This window comes from Chlamydotis macqueenii, chromosome 20, assembly GCF_036417535.1.
Source record: "Chlamydotis macqueenii isolate bChlMac1 chromosome 20, bChlMac1.mat, whole genome shotgun sequence".
Lineage (NCBI taxonomy): Eukaryota > Metazoa > Chordata > Aves > Otidiformes > Otididae > Chlamydotis > Chlamydotis macqueenii.
The window spans coordinates 318,387-342,374 of record NC_141575.1 but is presented as its reverse complement, the minus strand read 5'-3'; the positions used below and the strand labels follow the sequence as shown (position 1 = coordinate 342,374).

At 36.6% G+C, this 23,988-nt stretch overlaps 2 protein-coding genes across 6 annotated transcripts in view; one reads left to right on the top strand and one right to left on the bottom strand.

The window, feature by feature from the left end:
• The window catches only part of RALGPS1 (Ral GEF with PH domain and SH3 binding motif 1), a 111,768-nt gene that overhangs the window by 34,504 nt on the left and 53,276 nt on the right, over window positions 1-23,988 (top strand). The gene's annotated exons all lie outside the window — the stretch shown is intronic.
• Window positions 1,814-23,988, bottom strand: ANGPTL2 (angiopoietin like 2). Its single transcript, XM_086764011.1, has 5 exons — window positions 23,653-23,988; window positions 14,370-15,226; window positions 4,560-4,753; window positions 4,048-4,318; window positions 1,814-3,456 (listed from the first exon to the last, which is right to left on the bottom strand). Exons 2-5 carry the CDS (start codon window positions 15,175-15,177, stop codon window positions 3,257-3,259), a joined length of 1,473 nt encoding a protein of 490 aa, XP_086620137.1. The 5' UTR covers window positions 15,178-15,226; window positions 23,653-23,988; the 3' UTR covers window positions 1,814-3,256.

Sequence of the window (23,988 nt, the reverse complement as noted above, 5' to 3'; positions counted from 1 at the left end):
GCAACTGGTATGTTTACGACCAGTTTGTTTACATTCCTTACTATGTTTAAAACTACTGTATTAAAAATGTACAACAGTTGTTTTCTTTTCAGATGTGTCTTCCAAGGTTAAAAAAAAAAAAAGAGGGGAAAAAAAACCAATGAGATTGACAAGGCTGTGGTCTGGGCTGTTGGTAGCATTTAGCCACAGTGTGGTCTAAGAAGAAATAGTAGACACATTGTTTTGAAAATTCATGGGCACAGTGGCTAGCTATAGCTTTTTCCTGTCTTCGCTGTAGGTGATCTTCTAGGTTGCATCTGTATGTTCTGTTGAAGTCTTAAGTATTTCACTGAATTGTGGTGTTTTGCTTTGTTGGGTTTTTTTCTTAGTATATAACAACATGGATAATGCTGAGAACTTTGATAACAGAACAGTTTCAGGAAAGAAGTCCTATATGTGTTTAAGAGAATAATGAGTTGTCTTCTGAAGTAACTTAAATCTTGTGAGATAGCCTTTTGTCTGGGAGTACAGGAGAATTGAAGCTGTTAAACTCTTCCATCGTGCTGCATTTCTCTCCTGTATAAGCTCATCTGATGCGTGCTTTTGCTAATGATAGGAAAATGTTTTGTATGTGATTTTTAGGCAGCGCAGTGTTGTCAGAGATGTACTTCTTTGGCAAGTGGTGAAACAAGAATGTAATAGAAACAATTGGAAATAATTAGAGAAACAGGAAAAACTAAGACCTTTCACAGTTTATAGTAGTGAAATGGTGGATCTAGTACAAACTGAGTTCTGTTGTGTGAATTTGAAAATAAAAAATAGGCATAGTGAAATTTTGAAAATCTGTGATTCTGCCAGTATACTTGTTCATAACTTCCTTCACTGTGTAAGTTCCAGATTCCATATGTTTAATTGTTTTGATGTGCCAGCCTCTGGGTTTGTTTAAAATTATTTTATGCAAAAAATGCCACGTTAAACATTGGGATGTGGGTTTTGTGTGTTGTGGGTTTGTGGATTGCTGTTGTGGGTTTGGTGTGTTGGGGTTTTTGGTTTGTTTTTTTTTTTTTCCCATTTTCTAGAGGGCTTATCTGACTAAGCCTTAGCTAAATGACAAAATAATGATATGGTCCTTATTGTTGTCCTACTTCAATGGTCCCCACCGACCAAGCAAAGTTCCAATTGGTAGATACCTTTCCTGAGTAGAACCTGTGTAGTAACATAGGCAGCTTTTTCCGATGCCTTTAATTTCAGTGAATCTGTATGTTTAAAACTTTGCACACAACACTTCTGCGAAGTATTTTACTGTGATGTAAATATGACTTTTAAAATATGATAGGCACTAACTTGCTAGGTACAGCTGGACATACATTCTTGATCAGTTGGACCTTGTTTTCTGCATCCTTTCCTCTCCCTCCTTCCCACCCCCACTTGGTTTGAATGTGTCAGATGTCCTCAGTTCTTTCTCAGCCTGCGGAGACAGGGTTCCACAGTTGTTCTTGGGAACATCACTCTTGGCCAATGATACAACAGCACAATCTTTTTTTTTTCTCTCCTCCATTTTCAAAACTTTTCTGTTCTCCAACTTTTTTTTTTTTCTGTTAGTGAATTTGTTAAATGTAAGTGTAGGTAAACTAACCTTGCTTGTTCTACCCACACTGCCCTATCACCCAAAATCCAGGTTATTTCCTCTATTGTAAGAGTTTTTCACAATCCTCAGTGACAGACTTGTGGTTTGGTATGATTTGAGTCATGAGGCAGAGTGGTGTGAAATTAAGTAATTCTCTATTCTTTGCTACGAGTAATCTGAACTAAAACAGGAGGAAATCTGAACATGTCAAAATAACATTTGTTGCTTTATTAAAGGATTACAATATTACAGGGGTAGTCTAATATATTAAAAAATATATGTTGTATATTATACAACACATGCTACATCACACATCAGTTTAATGCACATCATACTGTTGTCAAGAAGTGATGAGGTAATAAGGGAAAAAGTGTGCAAGTACACACACGTGGACACACAGTTAAGTATCTTGCAGGCTTAGTGAAAAATATATTGAACTTCTAGAGGCTTTTGCTCTCCCTCTTATATGCATTCTTAAACTTACATTTTGTAGTAGTTGCTATTTGGAAATGGGTGTTACAACAATCCATTGTAGAAACCTACCTCAGAAGAGTATTAGAATTATCCCAGTCAGTATTTCATAGTTGTGACTGACCTTGAAATACGAATGAGTATTTAATAATTTGACAGTAATATGTTATAATTGTGAAATATGGTAAATATAACTTATCTTGGCTACAAGTAACTTCTTTATATAATTTTTGTCTACTGGCTAAGGATATTAAGTAGCTTATATATTGGTATCCATCATTTGTCTGCAAAATTGGATAGTCCCTCTAACTTATATCCAGCCATTTCTGATTACAGATGCTACACAGCAGGTAATGACTGAAGTCGGGTACAAAATACTGTGACAGTTGTAATGTAGTATAACACGTTGGCCATACAGCACACTATCTGTTGTACATTTGGATTCATTTCCATATGCAGGTAGCTACTTCATTTTGGTAAGAAAAATCATTAGTGTTTTTAATCTAAAGTATTTGAATCAAATGTGAATTCTAATTTATAGGAGCAGATTATTAGAATGTTCAAAGTGAAGGGGAAAGTCTGAATTTATCACGACCAGTAATTGAGTATCTGCTCTCAAAATCAAATTATATAGTACTAACTTTATTCATGGCAGTTAACAAAGATTAAATTAGAATAATCACACTAATGTACATATACTAGCTGCACAGTTCAAAGGATTTGATTTCCTGTGTCAAATGATTGCTCATAATAATAATAATAAAACTCTTGCTGTACAGTTTGTAGTATTTCCTGTATTTGAGAATATTTATACATAATATAACATACAAAAATATTTAAATGTTTTGGCAGTATTTTTACCATCCAAACTTAATTTACAGGGAATAAAAACCAGAAAGTTTATCTACAGTCCATCTAAACTGCCAGTTCTGAAAGGCTTGATGTAACTACTTTTACGACCAAGAGGTGTTCTGAACGTTATGTCATTTCAGTTCCTTTTTTTCTTCAGCTTTTTTTTCCTGGAATGATTCTCGAAAATACAATATACAAGCCCTCACTTCTTAGCAATAAATGTACAATATCTTACACTCCTAATTTCTGAAAAAATAATTCTGGGTAATGACATCATAGCTTTACATTATTTTTAGAACAAGAAGGCAAACCAAGAGAAAAATTGTTTCAGTGGAATGTGTTGGGGTTAGGTCTTATCATCATAACAACTTTCTTCAGTGAATATGATCCCCCTCGGAATTCAGCCCAGTAAACACCATCCTGATACCGGCTGCGGTAGTGTCCTCCACGATACCAAACTCCGTTGAGATTTGAATGAGCACATGCATTGTACCACCATCCTCCCTTCTGGTAATGAGCACAATTACCTGCAAAAGAAAACTCCGATTCAGACTTAGGAGCAAATGGAAAATCTTAACAGCAAGCAAGCAATCAATCAAAACACAAAGCTCATTTTTGCTTTTTTCTTTCTTTTTTTTTTTAAAATTTTTTTTTTTGTCCCCCTGACACCCCCCACCACCCACCCCCCCAAACTGTGTCTGACATGTAGATACCATGTGGTACAAGGTGAATTAAGGCTTCTTCGGGAGGAGCCAGCTCTGTAGTTATGTTCGACAGATAAACTCATGAGTGTTATACTCTCCCTTGGTGGAAGATTTGTTTGCATTAATGTCTCAGATAACCCCCATAGCATATTCTACACACCCTTGTTTAGTGTAAATGATAACTCAGTGAGAATTTTTGTTTCAGTGTTAGTATGTATAAGGGTGGACACATCAGTCTGTGCTTCGTAAGTTACTAACAAATCTCTAAAAATGTAATTTCTTTTTTTTTTTGTCTGTGCGTATGACCATAAGTATTTTTCCTTTTTAAAAAAAAAGAAAAAAAGGGGGGGAAAAAAAAAGTGGGGGGAGGGGGGAAGGGCAAAAAATCCAAGTCAACTGCAAGGGACTTTGTACCTGTGTATACATCATGATCTCGGTCCAGCGTGGTGAACTGTTTACCATTGTGCCACGTGAAAGAATCTCCTGCATTGCCATTGTAGCGTCCCAGTCTCAACTTGTAATATTCGCTTTCTGGCTCCAGTCTGAAGCTAGCATACTCAGCAAATACTTTTCGACCTGACCAGTCTTCCATTGTTATAAGCAGTTTGTAGGTGCCTTGATTTGTTAACCAATAAATATTTTCTAATCCAAGCCAATATTCTCCATCTATATTACCAAATCCTTGCTGTAAAGGAAGCAAGAGAAGCATGTTAATATCGTCCATCTATTTTTGTGATAAATCTGAGTGTATTCTTAAGTAGAAAACCAAAGTGACTTATTTTATAGAGACTTCCTCTTCTGGAAGAGTAAACACACAAGTTCCTTTTCAAGTAAGCTGTTGGTCGGATGCTACAATCACCCTTTAAATTAACTTTATCAATAATTTTTAGATGATAGAAGACATTAAGCTGCTCATTTGTCCTAACCTTGTATGTCTCCCAGTTCCTGAAAAAGTTGACAGACCCATCCAGCCGTCTCTGAATGACTGTCCAGCCACCAGGGTCATGCCGTTGATCACACCACACCTGCATGAGCCGGTTTGTGTTTTCTGGTTTTACAAGATAGATGGAGCTTGTATCGTGGCCATCTTCTAATGCTTGTAGACAGTCTCTCCAGGGTCCTGTGTCAAAACAGAAGGACTCCGCATCAAAATGTAATTGAGCGTCTCTTTAATGCAGGGCAGTATTTGAATTGGCAGCTTTTTACAGTAGTTTTGCTTCTGCGGAGTAGTGTGTTTATTTTTGTTCTTATTGAAGATACAGTGTCCACGAAATGTTTTCAAACAGATTGATTTGTTGTAACTTTATTTTTGAAACAGTTCTCAATGGATTACTGATAAAGGTAGTTTTTTAAAAAAGTTGGTTTTATTTAAGGCAATTGGACTTATAGCATTTATTATATCTTCAGAGAAACAAAATATTAATTACTCCATCGATAACTATTAATATTAATAATTTCCTTTAGAAAACAAAATGGTAAGTTTGACTTTGTTTCTGTCTTTGAGAAATTCAGCTTTCTAGATCCCCCAAAATGTCATTGGCGTGGACGTTAACAGTGGAACTGCCAACATAAATTAAGAATGTAGGAGTTACTGTTGTCAGCTTAATAAATGATAACACAAAATAGAAATTAAGATTTGTAACATGAAGCATCCACTTACATAGTGAAAGAAATTTTAGATAAATGAGAAGACTTTTAAAATACTTTGCATTCACAGAAATTACAGATAATGCTCTCCTATTTTCAAAAGGAGAATGCATTTTTTTTTTTTTTCCTTGAGTTTAGGAGAGTCCATAAGGAGCTTCCTCTTTTTGAAAGTATCTTACATTCATTGTTTTTAAAGAAATTTTCTCCAAGAGGAAGATAGTAAGGTTCCATTTTAATGAGTCTGAGAAACTGAAATGTAAATTATTTAGGAGTCTGTGTTGATATCTGCAGATAAGACCCCTCCAGCTGCTTTGCTGTCCAAGCACAAGAGTGAAGTCAACAAGAACCCTCAGGATAAGAGATTTGTTATTGATTCCCATCCCCTTCCATGCCCCCTCCCTCCCCCCCCCAACTACTGAAGGAGGAAGGCCTGTCAGATCTTCTCGTGAGGAGTCCTCTGGAAGCATCTGTTACTATGAAGAGTAATTTCTCTTTTAAATTACTTCAGTTCATCTCTCTTTTTTTCATAGTTCACTGTCCAGTATTGGTAATGGTAGAGTTACCCTTGTACTCAGTAAATGGGTTAGTAATAAATTAGTTTTATAGAAAGAACCTCAGTGTTTTGAGGTGTTTGAGGGGGTTTTTTGTCTTTTTAACTAGTTAATCAAAAAGTCAGTGTACCAGGAGGCAATCCAAGTTTTTGGTCTGTGGGCCCCCTGTGTTGTTCTTGTTTCCTTAGTCACGTTCACAGACTGTACCTAGAGTGCTGCTTCTGAGCCCTTCCCCATTTCTCTTGCGGCTGACTGTTCAGGTATCTGGCAGTTGTAGATGCAGTATGACATGGCTTATTATGAGAGGTGCAAGAAGACCAATGTGATGAATGTTGTTAATTTAAATTGCTCTTGTTTATTTCATCACAATGTGGCACTTATTAAAAACAAAAACAAACATGTCAGCTCAAACTCATTATTGAAGAGACTCCTGAAGTAGTCAACCTCAGATCTCTGATCTTGTTTTCATAAAAATAAATATCAAGCAGTATACGATATAGTATTTACAGCTTTCTAATCTTGCAGTTTCTTTCTAGGCCACGTGGCAACAGTGCTCTACTGCACATGATTCTTTTCTCTATAAGTGCTTTAAGATAAAGATTAACTATTATAAATACTTCAAAGCAGAGTTTGCTACTCATTTTCCATGACAGGTGGTTTTTCTGTCAGATACTAACTTTCTAAAATTTGACTAAGGTGTGTACAGATTTGTCTTCTGGCATCAGAAATTAAAAGGAAAGTATTGAAGATGACTGGCCCCAGCACGATCTCTGAAAGATGCCATGGTTAACTCTGCCTAATGAAAAAAGTACTTAATAATGAAGGGATTTTTACGGCTTATTTTTGTTAGGCTCTTTTTTTTGTACTTTGTAGCAGCCTAATTTAAACATCTTTAGTAAGAAATGTGTTCAGTGCTGTCTGGAAGTGTGTATGGACTATATATCAACCAGAACTATCTGCATAGGCACTGAGCCCTTCAAATATCTCTAAAAGTGATAAAAAATTGGTATTACAAATACCAAGTTGATTCTTATTCAAGGTGACTGGATGATGATACATGATTCAGATTTGTTTACTGCTTGTTCTACTGTTCTTAGCATATTTTCTATCAATTAGTGGAATTTTTTTTTTCAGTGTCCCATTTGGCAGCTTTCATTCCTCACATACTAAGGCAATTTTTGATGAGAGATTACATGGTAGTTAATTGTGTTTCATTCAGTTTCCTTTAGGACTCTTGGGGAATACTAACTTCCTTTGCAGTTTGTTAGTATTCACTTCTTTCATTGGCTTTATGACCTTCTACCAACATTTCAGTTTGAGATAAATCCTGCGGTGTATCCTCCTTGCCACTAACCTAGTCAACACAGGAACCTCGAAGTGTCCTCTCAGTTCTGAATTTCTAATAGCGTATCTTTAAATAATCTCTGTGGTACTTGAAAACATTTTACCTTTTCAGTTAACACTTTTAGTTTATGCATCGGTGTCCTGGTTTTAATTAGTGGGGGAGCAACAGTGGCAGCTTCTGCATGAAGCTGCTAGAAGTTGTTATAATATTCTGACATTTTGTGTCGTTTGTGTCTCCAAGTTTCTGATAGGCTATCATATCAAATCTTGCTAAAACCCCAACTTTCTAGTTCTTGTACGTTTTTGTTTTGTTTAAGTGTTAATATTTATTTAGAAGCATATATATATTTGACTTGGGCTAACACATATATATTGGCGTAGTATTTCTATGCCCTGTTTAAATAATCTGTTTTTCAGATTACATTTCAGCATTTTTTTACTCAAATTTTGTCTGCTGCTTCTATTCAAGATTTTACTTGATAGTACAAAATCTGCATTACTTCACCTAAAAGGTCTATCAGTTTAAACCATCTGCTTCCTTAAGCCATAATTATCAGTATAAATATATATTTTCTGTCTTACCAATGTTACTATATATTTTTATCTTTGTATACTAATAATGCTTTTTTTTATAAAAAAAGTGTGTGACCATAGCATACACTGTATGTTAATACTGCTTTACCCGTAGCCATTTCTGTTCGCTGTTTATCGTTTAACTAATTTTTTTTTTTTTTTTTTTATAATGCAGCATGGGGTTAAAATGTTTACCTGCAAGTTTTATCTGGTAGAGCATAATAAACTGGTTTGTGTGCATGTTTTTTTAGGAAAAACGTCTTCTATAGCAATTGCACAAGAAAACGTACGTTTCATAATTGGTATAACTGGCTACAAAATGTTTTGTTCCAGAAAAAGATTTGTTGATTTATTGGGTAAGGATGATGAATCAAATTAATTCTATTTCAAGTTCAGCTTTCATTTATTGTGTGTCATCTTCCAATGTTGCCCTAGCAAATTGATACAAAGCAGAATAGTTTGATAAGCTATTAATGTAAGTCTGTTTTATACATAAAATGGAGCAGTTCTTCACATAATAGTGTTTGTCTTGTTGTGTGTGGAATTCTACACTCTTAATAAATTGTTGTTTCAGATCTACTTGAAGTATTGACCCTGTGGGCTAAACCTTTTGATGTTGTAAACTAAAACCCATTGTCGAGAAACCACATCTGCTTTTTGCATTGCAATATTAAAACTTGTAGCTGTTAAGCATTAATGCATAGAAAGTTGTTGGGATTCAGTGTGTCATAGCCCTACATCCCACCCCAAACCTCTAGACAGTAACTCCAAGAACAGAGTTGTTAGTGTCACAGCTAAACCATTTCATCCTTAAGTCTTTTATTAGGTTTTTTAGCTCTTTCAGGCAAGTCTAAGGAGCAATGTTCCTAAATAGGACTACAGAAGTTTTACGTGGAATTACTATTTTGCGTAGTAGAATGGAGTAAAATACAATTGTATTTATTTTGAACAGTCTCTGGTGTTGATGTCAGGTTACTTACTGGCTATTTAATCTTTTTTTTTTCTGTAGAATTTCAGTGTTGTGTACGTGTTCAGTATTTTGTAGACAGAATTAAACCTCCCCAGCTTATTCTTTTGAGCATGAGTGGGAATCAAGAATGCACAAACAAGAATTTGAAGTAAATAATTTATGGATGAAGCTGTAAAGTCTTCTCAGAATCAAACCCACATATTTTTTACATTTTCCTTTATTTTTGAAAAGAACCAGCAGCAGGAACGTTGGGGCATTTCTGTGCCTAATAAAATAAGATTTTCTGGGAAGTGCATGGATCAAAGCATGACACCAGTACTTGCAGTGAAATTAACTTGTCTATTATAAAGTTTTTACCTCTAAATTTACTATACTGTGGTTCTTTATCTACGTAATTTTTTCATTATTTACTGACATTGTTGTTATGCAGTCATCACCTTTTATCATCTTAAAGGCAATAGACTATGATGTCTCTGTTGAAATAGCCAACATTTCAAATATTCCTAATAAAATTTTAACAAGATGCTATTCTTCTATGCCTTGCCTCTCAAAATCTGTCACGTTATTTTTTTATTTGGCTAATTGTTTTGGCTTACCTTTGGGAATATGGAGAAAATATTCAGTTGTACATTCAAATCATGCTACATGGTAAATCTCTAATAGCAGGTAGGGAAAGACACTTCAAACATGACAGAAATACTTCCAAACGACTGTCTTGTTTTAGATCATAGTCGTCACAATGTTTTATTCTGAAGTACCTTTCTCTGGGTGTAGGCATAGGGGCCTAGTAACCTAGCACTGTATAAAGTCATTGCAAAAAGGGTGGCTGCTCTGAAGATTTTAAATTCTAAGTAACTTATCAAGTAGGTTGTTTCAAAAATATTTATGTAGAAAAAAAATATGAGCACTCTATGATAAGTGATGTGTATAGAACTCTCTGTAAGGTGGTTAAATTCATTTCTGTGGCAGTTCTTACATTCTCCAATTCAGATTCCTGGTTTTTGACTGAGGTACATGTGACTGTCCCAGTCATATTACTGGTGGGCCAACTATAGCAGATACTGCCCTTTTTTTGGGAAAGAAGTTGGGCAGCAATTGTATAAACTTCCTCTATAGCATAAGTGCTGCTGTTAGCAGAAAAGGACAGTTCTTTTACTAGATCTGCCTGGTAATTAGTGTTTTAATAATAATAAAATACATATCTTCCTTCTGAAGTATTAGCATGCTTTACAAACAAGGGTCATCTTATCTTCCCTTGAAAAAGTGAGAGCATCCTGATTTTCAGATAGTGGGTAGTTTTGATAAAATCACCTGTACAGAGTCAAGCAGACCTTTGTAATCCGAACAGTGCTTCTTCACTGGCACAAACACTTTTAACTACAAAAATACTTCTGTAGTATTGGATGTACAGGATGGAGAGACAGCTGTATAATGAAGAGACCACACACTTATCTTACATGAAGACCAAAATAGGTTTTGATAACCAATTGTGTGAGAGGTATTGCTTTGAACTTGCACCCATCTGTGCCAAGTTGAGGAATGTGAAATAAGTTTTTAAAACTGTGTCTGTATTTTTTCTAACCCAAGCCACGTTATTACTGTTCCCAGTCCTGTCTTTTTGACTTGCATCTCCTTAATTTCTGTCTTGTGTAGTTATTAATTCTGTTTGGATTCTGAAAAAAAGTCTCCAATTGTTTTATTTCTTGACCTTAATTTGAAGAATTAAGTTGTACTAAACAAATATTTTCTCAATTTTTTTTTTAAACTTGTAATTAAAAAGGGGGAGGGGGGATTATTGTAGAATCACAGAACTGTTTGAGTTGGAAGGGACCTTTTAAAGCCCACCCAGTCCAACCCCGCTGTGAGAAGCAGGGACATCTCCAACCAGATCAGGTTGCTCAGAGCCCCGGCCAACCTGGCCTTCAATGTTTCCAGGGATGGGGCATCCACCACCTCTCTGGGCAACCTGGGACAGTGCTCCACCACCCTCATTGTAAACAATTTCTTCCTTCTATCTAGCCTAAATCTACCCTTTTAGCTTAAAACCATTACCCCTTGTCCTGTCGCTACAGGCCCAGCTCAAAGTCTGTCTCTATCTTTCTTACAAGTCCCCTCTAACTATTGAAAGGCCACAGTAAGGTCTCCCCAGAGCCTTCTCTTCTTCAGGCTGAACAGCTCCAACTCTCTCAGCCTTTCTTCAGGAGAGGTGTACCATCCCCTTGACCATTTCTGTAGCCCTCCTCTGGACCTGCTCCAAACAAGTCCATGTAATTGCTCTTATGAATTAGAGACTCACCTAATTCTGCTTTGCACTGATATTTTCACACTGCGTAATGTTTTACAGAAATGAGGTGTCATATTTCAAGCTCTTGCATATGTCTTTTATGGTTTTGGTGAGACTTGGTAATCGTACATAGTGGTCTGTGGGGCACTGGTAGCTTGGATATGGCTTGGACATAGCTTTTAATTCATTTGAAATCATTAATACAAATGAAAGGGAAATATGAGATTCCTTTTAAAACAGTGAAGTAACTTAAGTCTTACTGTCTACTCAGTTTATGTGCATAATTAACTTAAATGTTGTAGGCAACAAGTGTCAAAACCCAAACCTCTTTCAGTGAGTTACCAACTTCAAACCATCTTATCTGCTGGGAGAGGAATACAGCAGATAAAACATATAGAGTAAGTTTTCTGAATTTGTTAGGGGTAGGTTTTTTATAGATACCTAAAATACAGGAAGCAAAAAACCATGAGATATATTACATTTGAACCTAGTGAGTAGGGAGGAATTGATTGAAAATGTGAAATGGAAAGCAGTGTTGGTGATCTTGGTCGTGAAATAATGGAGGCCACAATTCTTAGGAAAGTGAAAAGCAAAACAAAGAAAACTAACTTAAATATAACAGATGCCTGCATATTCAGGGAGCGTGCAGAGAAAATGCTTTAGACAGGGAGTCTAAGCAAAGAGTTTACTAGTTTGTTGAAGAGTCTCTAAGGACATTGCAATGGATTTTGCTATTGTAGGAGGTGGGTAAGGAACATGGTCAGAAATTGACCTAGCTAAATCATGACCTTTCCAGTAGCTTTGAGAAGAAGAAAGCTCAGATGAAGTAGATGCTCACCCAAAGTATTAGGCATGACTGGTTGTTTCTGGGGTTTGTTTGTTTGTTTTTAACAAAACAGCACACACACAACCCCCCGCCTTCCTCCTGAAAACAACAGTGTGGACCAAATAGACAAAACTTAAAAAGCTACTGAGAGTAGTAAGACTGTAGTAAGTCTATGATCAAGGGAAGATATTGGTCTGCTACTGTGAGGAAGGGGAGCTGTCAACAGATTAAACTGAGAATGCATTTAATATTTTTCTTCCAGTTTGCTTCGGTTTTCATTGCACAAGTTGGCTGTGATCAGCTGGGTGGTACAGCCAGGAGCTTTGGCAAAGGTTGAGAACTCAAGACACAGTAGAGAAAGGACTGGATAAGATATAGGTGAATCCCCCCCCCAGCCCAGTGGCTGGGTAGTTGTGGTGGTAGCGAGTTTTGTTTGTTTTGTGGGGTGCTGGTTGGGGGGGGGGGGAGTGGTGGTGCAGCACGTGTTTTTGTGGATTTTTCCTAGTTCATTCCAGACGCTTGTCTGAAGCATTATTTACAGCATTAATTGTGGGGAGGGATTTTTTGAGATGTGCTTTGTGAGTGAAGAACATTCTGGAGGATGAGGAAAAGGTATTAAATGTGCCTTACTCAAAAAGAAAGGTGGGGATGGAGGAGGAGGTTACCCTGGAAATTAAAGGTTAAATAGCTTAACTTCAGTTATTGGAAATGTGCTTGATCGAATCAAACTGCTGCAGATAAGAAAATAATGGATTTGTGCAGAAGAAATGTGAAACTTCTTTCTTTGATAAGTTATGTAGATAAGGGAGAAGTAGCAGATACCAAACCTTATCTTTGAGTCATGGACTTTCGAAGGGACCTCTGGAAACCAACATAAAAAATAGCTGGATGAGCAGCACTTCTTCAGGTGAGGATCTAGGGGTTCTACAGGGTTGCAAGTTGGTCACAAGCCAATGTTTTACTTTGTAAAAAAGCAAAATGCTGTAACAAAAGTATTATGCTCATGAAAGAACTTTTCTGTTCTGCTGTGTGATGGTGAAGCCTCAACTTCAGTTTGGGTACTTAAAAGCAGAAACAGGGTGTGGACCAATAGAAGACTTTTCAGAAGAATAACAGGAGGAGAAATGTCTTAAAAGAATGCTTGAAAGTTACTTCACTTACAGAAAGACAGGGAAATATTGTACTAAGCTTGAACCTACTTTCAGAGAAAAATCAAAGTGTAATTATTAAAGAGGCCATCCCCTAATGTATTACTCCAAAGAAATTCTGATAGACTTGATTTTCTCCTGATTATTATTATTTTATTATTATTATTATTATTATTACATAGAACACTAGAATTGTGATATTCTTGGCTAGGGTTCCACATGCCAGAATGCCAGCTTTGGGGAGTTCAGCTCTGGCAATGTTATGAAATAACTGCTTTGTAGCGAAGTATTTCAGAGACTGTGCTTTTGACTGAAACACCTGCTCAAGTTTCTTTCATTGTGGATATTTCCATGGAGAAAAGTCCTTTTCCTTTTTTTTTTTTTTTTTTTAATGTGGTGGTTGCATTATTTGATAATTCTAAAGATTCTGACAATGTCATTTGGAAAATGTTGCAGATAGCCTTGAAATATATCTGAGTGCAGTTCATGTGCCTTCCTCCATTTCAAGTCTTAGTGTCAGATGTCTGTTGGTCCCGTTTTTTTTTTTTTTTTCCTGAAGCAAGTACCTGTTGCCCACACACTGAAGAACAGCCTTCTCTTGTATGGGACACATAATACTTGAATTATTTCTCTGAAATATGTGGGACCGTAGGTGAAACTGGATTCTTTACCTGTCATTTCTTTATCATGTAGATCAATTGATCTCTTATGTGATTTCAGATACCTCTAATCTTGCTTATAGCAGAACTAGAATCTTAGTGAGGGCTGTATATAATATCCCTTACTATTCCACCACTTGGCTTCCCTTTGCTCCTGTCTTAGAGCGCCAGTGCCCTGTGTGAAGTAAAGAACAGATATGTATTCCTTTTTGAGTTACACAAGTATAAAAATTATCACATGCTACATCAGCAAACTTGTAATAACTTCATAAATGTTTACATTAAAAGTATCAAACCCCCTTCAGATATCATGAATTATACAAGTTTGGTCTTGGACACAGGTAAATAAAATTGAGGTTATTATTGATTAGTAAGATTTTTCTGCAGTTCCTTTATCTCATAAATCTAATATAAATGTTGGGTTTGCATTGGCAAAGTAACATCAGAAAAATCTGTGGGGCTAGACAGAAAGAAAAGTCTGAATCTGCTAGACATTCAGAATTCTTTTTTTTTTTTCTTTCTGCACTTGTACTACAACATGCATATTAAAAATACACAAGATAAATACAGAGACAACGTCAAAGATCAAAGAAATCTCAATTAGTACAATATAATTCATTTGCATTTATTTTGCTAAATAAATGAATTCTGTCTGTGTTTTTAATATTAAAATTAAAATGTTACCCACTGCATATCACCATAAACTAATGTAGACTTATCAATAACGTACTTACCAGATGGTTTATCAGTTGAAGTCGGAATACTAGTAACTGCAGGCATGGTTGGTAAGGTAGGTGGCAGAACCTTTAAATTCTGATCACTCTGAATCTCATTAGTAGATATCTGGTTAATAATGCGATTGTAAGTAGGAGGCTGGTACACTTTATTTGGTGGCTGTGGAGTTTGTGGCAGTGGCTTTATGGATGGCATTCTTTGACAGTGTTCTTCCAGTTGGGCAATTATTACTGACTGATTATTGGCAATTGACATCAAATGTTGGTACTTGTGCTCTAAGTCTTTGTATTTGTTTGCAAGCTGCAACATATCTGCAGTTTGGTTCAAAATCTTATTCTCAAGTTGAGAAAGTTCTAAGGCGTTGTCACGTTTTCGGATAATTTCATGGAGTAACTGCATGTAGAGTTGTGTGACACGAGAATTCATGTTTCTGCTCTCTTTTCTTAAGAGTTTAACCTCATTAACAATCCCACCATCCACCTCTACCAGTTGCTGGAGAGTTTCTATTTGTCTCTTTTGTTTAAGAAGTTCATTGTTAAGTAACTGTAATTCTTGTTTATTTACCCTGTTTTCAAGTAGAACTTCAGGCTCCTTAGAATTAACACAAATGGCACCTGTCACTCTCTGCTGAGGTACAATAAAGGTGTAAGTGCATTTGTCCTGTGTGTCACTGGAACGCTTATATCTGTTCATATAAATGAATTCTTGTTCTGTTTCCTTGTCATTGCCTTCGAATTCCTGTGTTTTGCTTGCAGTAGCTCCCACAACAGCTATTAGCATTAAACAGATGAGTCTTGTTGTCATCATTATCCTCTAGTTCTGGTCAAATATTCTTCTGCAAAGAACTTTTTACAATCTGTTTTAAAAGAAATTTATCAGTAAGTAACAAATAGGAAATCAATGCAAACTCACAACTGATAATCTGTTCTAAAAATATTACATATTAACTAGGATGTCTGTGTACAAATGAGATATTTTTCTTGTCCAGCATGAGCTTATGTTGGCTAAAGAGGACATCATGGGGAATAGTTTTATCATTCTGTGGCCAGCACTGTAGTTACTAGTTGCTAGTTTATCTAAAGCTTGCCAGGCACTGCAAGAGACAAAGTAATAAATATCAAGATTTGAAGAGTCCTTTCTTCCAGGAAAGTGCCACAAAAGTTTCCAAAATTGGTGTTTTCATTTAAATATGAATTACATTTTCATTTCTTACAGTTACAAATACAACCTTTAAATGTAAGCAGAATGGAAGTTAGTATGTGCTGCTAAAAGTTCTAAAAATATCAAATAGCTCATTTGCAGTATTTTACAATTGAATGTATATTGCAGGAGATATAGCTATAGATTAAATGTAAAAATTTTACTTCAGTCAGCAGTATTAAACCTAAGAATTAAAAAAAAAAAAAGGGAAAAACTTACTCTACATTAGTTCTAATAGTAGAATTTATAACTAAAATATTTATTGTGATTCGCCACTGGAGACATTGTATTTACGCTCATCCTGATCATTTCACTTCATAGCCTCTTCTCAGAAGGGATAAAACACGTGCATATGTGCATGGCGCACAAAGGTGACCCTCCACTATTGCCTACTGGTCTTTATCGACATACTGCAATAGTCCCCTCTTGGTGAAATTATGCTAACTTATTTCTCAGAGCAGATTCATATTCCAGGTGGAAATTTGAGGCCATCACAATCTCTTAAAAAATAAGTCAATACCAGAGCTTCATAGGCAGCAGTCATCTTGGAAACGTGAGCTTAGCATTTTTGCTACTGACGGGAATGCCCTTGTCACAAATCCCTCTCCTGTCAGCTGTCTGAAAAGCACTTTGGCATTGGGTATTTCTAACAGCTTTTTGTTGTTGAATTTTAATAGGCATATGTATCTATAACGTAGCTTTTTTTAAAAAATAAATGTGGGGAACAAATGCAGTATGGAGCTTTTTCAGTGTATAAAGCTTTATACTTTTTAAATCCAAGGTGGTGTTACCATCATATTTGTCCTTGCTTCTAAAACATTTCACATGGAATAACCATTCCGTGTTTAAGTAACTGTCACCTTACTGCTTGATCACCTTTAGTGCAATTAAATTTTCTAAGTGACACGAAATGATGATAGTAACAGGAGAAACTGGAATGAGTCCAGCTGAGCACAGCCAACAGGGATAGCTAGAGGCTGGCAGACGGGATGGATGAGGAGCTGCAGAAAGAGCTTGGTTCACTTAGCCTCCTGAGGAGAAGGCAAAGGAGACATCTTACTGCTGTCTTCAACTACTTAATGGGTGTTTGTAGAGAAGATGGATTCTTTTTGGAAGTGCACCATGAAAGAATAGTGGTCAATGGAGACAAATTGCCTCAGGAAAGATTCATTCTCAGTTTTAGAAAAAAAATAATTTCACAGTGGTGGTGACAAAAGACTGAAGCAGTCACCCAAAGAGGTGGTGGAATCTTCATTCCTGGAAATATGTAAAGTTGTGATTTAGGCAAGGCTCTGAGCAGCCTGATCTGATGTTGAAATTAGTTTTGCTTTGTAAGACGAATATGAGGTCCCATGCAGTCTGAATTGTTCTATGATTCTAGGCAGCTGCTGGCTTTTAAGAAATCTTTTTTAGAGTTTCAATATAATGATGGATGTGTATGCTTAAATAATTATTCATACTGAGAAGAGATATGGTTGTCAGTCATTCACATTTTTCTGTTTTGAAATAAACCATAGACGTTTCTGTAAATGATTCAGACCAAGACTTGATCCTTCTTAAAGTTTTTTGATATAAACTTTGCCTCAGTTTCTTATTTGTAATAAACCAATTTTCTTTTTGCAAACAGAAAGGAATTGTACTTTACAGAAGTTGTCAAGAATCTCTAAAATTTGTCAGATAAAGTTTGGAGTTTGTGACATGGTTTCTGTAAGTAAAAGAATGTTATTTGGAGCCCTGGAACACCAGGAACATAAATTTGCCCCAGACAGCTTTAACTTGTATAATCAGCATTTGCACAGCAGGTCACACTTGGAAACCCTGGCAGTTTTCCAGGCCTCATATTTCTGCACAGATGGACTGTTTTTGCAGATCTCTCGTATATATGTGTAAAATGAGTTTTATTTCACTATTTGAATTGAAATATCTTTTTTTTTCCTCCCTTATTGTGACCACTGAAAAGAAATTAATTTTTTTTCTTCAAGGTTCACTTGTCTTTGTTACAGCATCTCATGTCTCTAATTGAGGACAGGATTTGGGGTGCACATTATTTTCCAGGCTGAAAAAATACAGAGCAACATATAAGTTTGATTTTTTTTTGCAATTTTTAAAAGAATTGTTTAAGAAAAAAATGGAACAGAGTTCATTAGCCTCATCTTAATATATTAGTTCAAACATCTTTCAAAATAGAATAGAGCAGACTATTTCCATTGGAAGGGACCTTCAACGATCATCTGTCCAACTGCCTGACCATTTCAGGGCTGACCAAGTTAAAGCATGGTATTACGGGCACTGTCCAAACGCCTCTTAAACACTGACAGGCTTGGGGCATCCATCACCTCTCTAGGAAGCCTGTTCCAGGGTTTGACCACTGTTTGCCGAAGGTAAAGCCTTCAGTGAATGACATCAGCATGATTAGACCGCGCTGAAATGCTTCTCTCTCATGATCTTGCCTGCATGTCACCTTTTCTAAGGTGTTCTTTCTATAAGAAAAAACAGTGAAGGAAAAGTACATTTGTAAGAGAATCCTCCTGTACAAACAGAAAAAAGAACTGCTGTATTCAGATGTCCTTCTTCCTGCAGAGTCTGTGTATGAAGTGGTCTCTTAAGTCTGTACTTGCTCAGTTAAAAAAAAAGTGCTCAGAATGAGGCCTATTTGTTGCATATGGTGATGGACTACATAACATACATGGCTTTACTTATTTCCTGCAGTTGGACTCAAGTGAAGTTCATAACCAACATGCTTGTTTGAACAACTCTCAATGACTAATCTTTCGGGGAGAAAAAAGCTTGCTACAAGAAGTGGGGAGGGAAGCCAGAGAAACAATTTTCAGGAAGGATTTAATGTGTTTTAGTATCTTCCTCTCCTTTTTGAGTAGGAGAACATCAGACTCTTAGGACATCAGAATTCCTTCCCATGGGAGAGGAAGATTGTATTTATTTGATGTCTAGCACACTAGCTTTTCATTTTCTTCTCTTGCACTTATGCCAAGTAATTGCTCATACTCTTTGTGCTTAACTTGTGCTGTTGCTTGCCAATCACTCGGTTCTTCCTGTTTCTCTGGCTCAGCCTCTCTCCGTCTCCCAGTAGCTCTTCTGCAGTGGACTGGGAGGGAGCTATATTAATGGGATTATATTTGTCCCCAGTGCAGAATTTTTCAACTTTGTCATTGCACAAAACTACATTATATAAAGGTATGCTTGCAGGTTTGGTGCAAATTTTCTTAATTATTTGAAATACAGCATGTCTGTCTTTTATCCTTGTGCACCCTGACAAAACTTCAACAAACAAGCATACAAACAAAAAAGCAGAAGTGAAAGAAGCACACTTAAAAAGAAAGATATGTGTAATTTTAATTAAAAATCAGGTAGAACTTCTAGTTAGAAAAAATATGGACATTTGAAGTAACTTCATTTCTAGGTTCTGGCTGTTCAAGACTTGTGTACTCGTAAAAGCACTTTTCAGTGGGAGCTGGCTTGGGATAAACTTGCCCTAGTGCAGATGCACCTGATACCAATTTTGTGTGTGTGTACCCTACTTGGCAGTATATATTACTTTATTTGGGCAATTTGGGTTTTTTCTATGTGTATTTTGCCAGTATAACTGCATCTGTATGAAAACTTGTGGCAGCATTGTTGTATAATCATAGTAATCTTCATACTTTTAGCCAGCATAAGCACTTTGGTTAAAATTCCACTTTGTAGATGAAATGTCGGCCTATCTATGTATGTAACTGGAAGTAGGTAGTAAGTTGGTTTGTCTGATCATTCATTGTTTGCCCAACTGAGGATGTTCCCATGACCTGGTGAAAAAAGAGGGAAGAAACTTTCTGAAAGGGATATCAGATGTTTCAGCATTTGATTGTTTTTTCCTGTCCCTTAATGGAAAAAAGTAAATAAAATCTTCCTTTAGCTTTGCTTTGAAGTATTTTTTTTGTCCTGCAGTCTGTCATGCTTATATGGGACTTTCAGTTAGTCAAAATATGTTACCTTTTGATTGTTACAAATATCTTGAAATTTATATGTGATATTTCAACAAGATTAGAGTATTTTACCATCTAAAATTATAGAGATGTTTCACATCCTATAGTTTAATTGCTGTCATGATCCTGAAATTATAAAGGTAAAAATATTTCTACGTGCAAAATATTATGGTTTCGTAATTGTTCACTTTTTTTTAAGTCAGGGTACCTTAAGAGAAAGCATTAAAGGTAGCAATGTCAGCACTATGGCTTTTTTGTGCAACACTGTGCGTCTGGGTCTAAAATGGCTTTGCAATGTTGAGTATTTCAACCACTGAGAGATTGGCATCTTGTCTCTGGGAGTTTAGTGTTCTTTTTACGCCTGCACTTTTCAATGTTCCGCAAAAAAAGAGCTGAGACTGTAGGAAGACCACTGGATGGTGGCTAAGCACTGAACTTTATTATGCTTTACTTTGGATTACAAGTCGGTTTGAGGAGGAAATGTTTTGACGTTTAAGGAAGACATCACCTGTACTATAGCATTTTGGAGAAATACAAAAGCAAAATAATGATCCATGTAAATCTTGTGTAGAAAACCTTAACTAAGACAAATGTGGAAAATAACTGCCTGGGTTTCATACTGGAATCTAAATTTTGTATCTTAAATTGCATTGGTATGGGTTACGCCTACAGAAAAGGAACATAAAAGAACTTGGTAGGTAAAAGCAATAGAGTTGCTTCTTGCTGCTGCTCTTGTTTATCGATCTATCTATCTATAGTAAACTGTTATTAAACCAGAGGACTGTAGGTATGAAAGTGTGATGCACTGAGCTATATAAATGCAGCTTTTGTACAAGTGATATGTGACACTGTGTCTACCGTTGGAGGCTGCTTTACAGAGGAGGCAATTTTCCGTGGTAAAACATGCGGATTTCTGGGGACTTCGGTAAACTATTTGAATTGCAGTATAGTTGAATTTCTTGAAAAAATATTCTAATTAAGAAAAAACACTATCAATTTGGTTTGAGGAGGTAATACATCAGAACCTGGTGTATGATGAAGATAGCAGCAATTCTCACTTCAGAAAGTTAAAATAAACTTATTGGCTTGTATGTCGCAGATCAGGAACTAAGGAGGCATTTTTAATTTATTGGGCTTCAGTTATGATATTCATTGTAAACAAGATGGAGTAGGTTTCCTATGTGACTTTTTATACTTAAGCAGGAGTACTCGGTAAGCTGTCAAAATACAACAGGATTCTCCATTTAAGTCATTGTATCTTTGGGATAACAACTGTTGTTTTTACAACAAACTGCTACCATTTTCTATCATTGTCACTCAGCCTCCTGTGAATTCCAGAATTTGGGGGGTTATTTTTTGTTATTTTACTCTATTTTCTGTATATGGTTTTATTTATGTGTCATATTTTCAGGTTTTTGGCAATAGGTGACTTTCACTTCGTTAGGGAGTGGACAGGCAAGGTCCAGTGGACGTACAGTTTGTTCCCATCCTTGTAAACCGCTCTGACGGAAGGGCTTGTTACAGTCTAGCGGCTGTATCGCTAAGTGTGTGCAGGTCTAACGCCAGAACTGAATGCACCATCATTAAACTGATACTTCAGAGCCTTTTAGAAATACTCAGATGAAAACACACATGTATTAAGAAGGATGAGATATGCTTTTTTTTGCACAACACCAGTATTTTCTGACATTTCCCTGCATAGTTGTTTTAACTTAAAAAAGTAGCAGCGATCTACGTTCAGATTGCTCATTTCCAAAATTCAGTTCTGTGGGCTAATGAGTTCTTGTGTGCTGGTCATATTTAATATGATGAGGTTAGCAGTCATTTGATGGGCTGGCTTTTCCTAGATGCTATGGCACCTCTTGTGCAGATTCCTCAAGCATCTGGACATATAAATGAAGGCACGATGACAAAAGGTACAGTGTTAGCTTTTCTTGAAAAGATAAACTATTTTATTTGATTGTGAATTCACACATATGGTGACAATTGTCCATTCTAAAGAAGAAAAATTAAAAACTAGTAACAGATCTTCACTGTTTCTTTAATACTTTTGTCTTTGATATTAAAAGGGGGTTTTAGATTAGTGCAGTTTCACATTTTAATTGGATTGTAAAAGCAAATGGAGCAAGGGTGTCGAAAATGTAAAATCCTACTATAAAAAGATCAGAGGGTTTGGTTTTGGTTTTTGTTAACAAACATTAGGTTTTGCTTCTGTAGAGTCCTTTGATACTCAGTGTTTGTGGACTTAGTTAGCTGGCATGTTCCAGGCACTGGGCCAGTAATACGATCTGGATTTCACAACACTATTCTGATAAGATAGATAAGCATTAATTTTCTGAAGCAGCTTGCTTTCTTACTCCCTGCCCCTCTTCTCAGAGCTCATGCTCTGTTCTTACTCCTTCTCCCAAGCATTTTCTTGCATGGAATTTTATTAATCCACCCTCTCAATTTTTCAGATAGTCTTCATATTTAATGTGAGTTTTAAAATTTTCACTCTTTTTTAAGGAAAGGGACTTCCACTGCTACAGGTTTTCTTTTAGAGTTAACATGTAGTTAGATTTTTTTTTTTTAGATGAAGAGTACTGCTGTGGAAAAACCTGAACACTGATTTTTATTTTATTTTTTTTTCAGTTTTGTAAAAGGAAACAGCAATTCACAGTGAAAATACAGCAGAGTAGCATATGCCAGCTGTATTAGGAAAAGCTTTAAAGTTTTGTTTGAAGTTTTAAAGTAAATATAATAGGGAAAGGCTGACACATAGTAGCATGCAGTTTCAGTTTTGAAAACATGATGTAAAAGTAAGTTGAAAAATATAACTCCAAACTTTCGGGAGGGAATGAATTTGGAGTGGTTTTTGCCACTAGTTATTTGATTTCATTGTTAGCAGTGCCACACTGACAGAAACCAATTAATTGCTTTAGATACTTTTATTATAATGCATTCTATACTCAGCTTTTCTGTTCACTTAAAACTGTGGTGAAACTTCGGTTCCAGCACTACTTCATTCTTCTTTTGTCACCAAGGGGAAGGGATGACTAAAGCAACCCTTCAGAATGAGAGTATCTTAATTAGCTCTTGGAGAACTTTTGTTTTGAAATACTGTCAAGTGCTGCAAGAAACTTCAAAAGATTATGTAGCTTTTGCTGCCATGTAACTTTTCAAGTTTTGGCAAAAGATAGCTTTTTTAGTTAAATGAAGTACAAGTTTTCTTTCTGGATTACCAAGAATTTTAGTCATGTTGTTTGTGGATTGTTCTTTGTGCTTTACTGAACTTCTGTCATAGATGTGGAATGTAGTTATTGAAGGAGAGCATTGCTTTTGTTGTTACTTCCCTTAACAGTGGCCTCACCTTATTTTCACTTAATCCAATCACGACCAAAAAGTGTTCACACTGTGTGCTTATCTGCGTGTGTGCTTACATGCATGCACATTGTACACAATAGCCTTTAAGCAGATTCACATTTTAATAAATGTGACTCATTTTGCCCATGAAAAATGGTAGTTAGATCACATAGTAAATATTTTATGCTTACACAAAGGTACTGATAAATGCTAGGTTCTTTTTTTTAAATGAAATTTTTGCAAAATCTTTCAAATATTTATTTTAGAGTCTCTGTTAAAGTTCCAGGAACTTTTATATTTCCTTGATCAGACATGAGTGTAAGAAAGACTGAATGGAGATTTTGTAATTTTTAATACAGGTAGTCCTTTAGAAAAGTTATCCTAGAAGTTAGTATGTCCTAGAAAGTTTGTTGAAAGGCATACGCATTTTCAGCGAGTTTGAGGAAGCATTAAGAGCAAAATTCCATGCAGAATTAAATAAGATTTTTTTTTAAGATTCCATATTCTTGAAAATAATAGCACGAAGGCTGTTTACTTCCTCGCATGATAAAATGTCTCAAATGTCTTTACAACTATTTTAATATGGTTGACTGGGGGCTTTTTAAGGGGTAAAAAAAGAGGGGGCAGGCTTGCCGCTCTGTACGAGGGAGCGGTACTGCCTTTGACAACTCGCGGAGCCCCCGCGGCGGTCGGGCGGGCTCCGCGCGTACAACACAGCTGCATGCTTCCCGCGCCACCCACCTCCGCTCGCCGTCCTTACCCTGTCTCCTCCGGCTCCTTCCTTCCGTCCTCGGCGTTGCTTTCATCAAAGGCCCTCGGCGCAGCTCGCCCCCGGGAGCCGTGACATCTCACTGAGCGGCTCTGGCAAGGGCCGAGCTCTCCAGGGCCGCGGGCGGGCGGCTCCGTGTGCTGCGCCGAGTTGGGCTCGGAAATAACGGGGCGATCTACAAAATTCTTTCTTTTCTTTGTCCCCGTTTTTCTTCCTTAAGATTTTTCACAGCTCGAGTACCCAGGCTACGGCACCCGTCCGCACAGTGCTGCTGTGGCGGCGCGGGGGAAGGGGAGAGCTCCGCGTTCCGGTGCTAACGCGGGGAAC

Coding starts and splice junctions, on each gene's coding strand:
- ANGPTL2 (XM_086764011.1), bottom strand. CDS start 15,177: ATGATGACAACAAGACTCATCTGTTTAATGCTAATAGCTGTTGTGGGA. Junction 4,319..4,559: donor GGAACTGGGAGACATACAAG/GTTAGGACAAAT, acceptor CTTCCTTTACAG/CAAGGATTTGGTAATATAGA. Junction 3,457..4,047: donor AGATCATGATGTATACACAG/GTACAAAGTCCC, acceptor TTTCTTTTGCAG/GTAATTGTGCTCATTACCAG.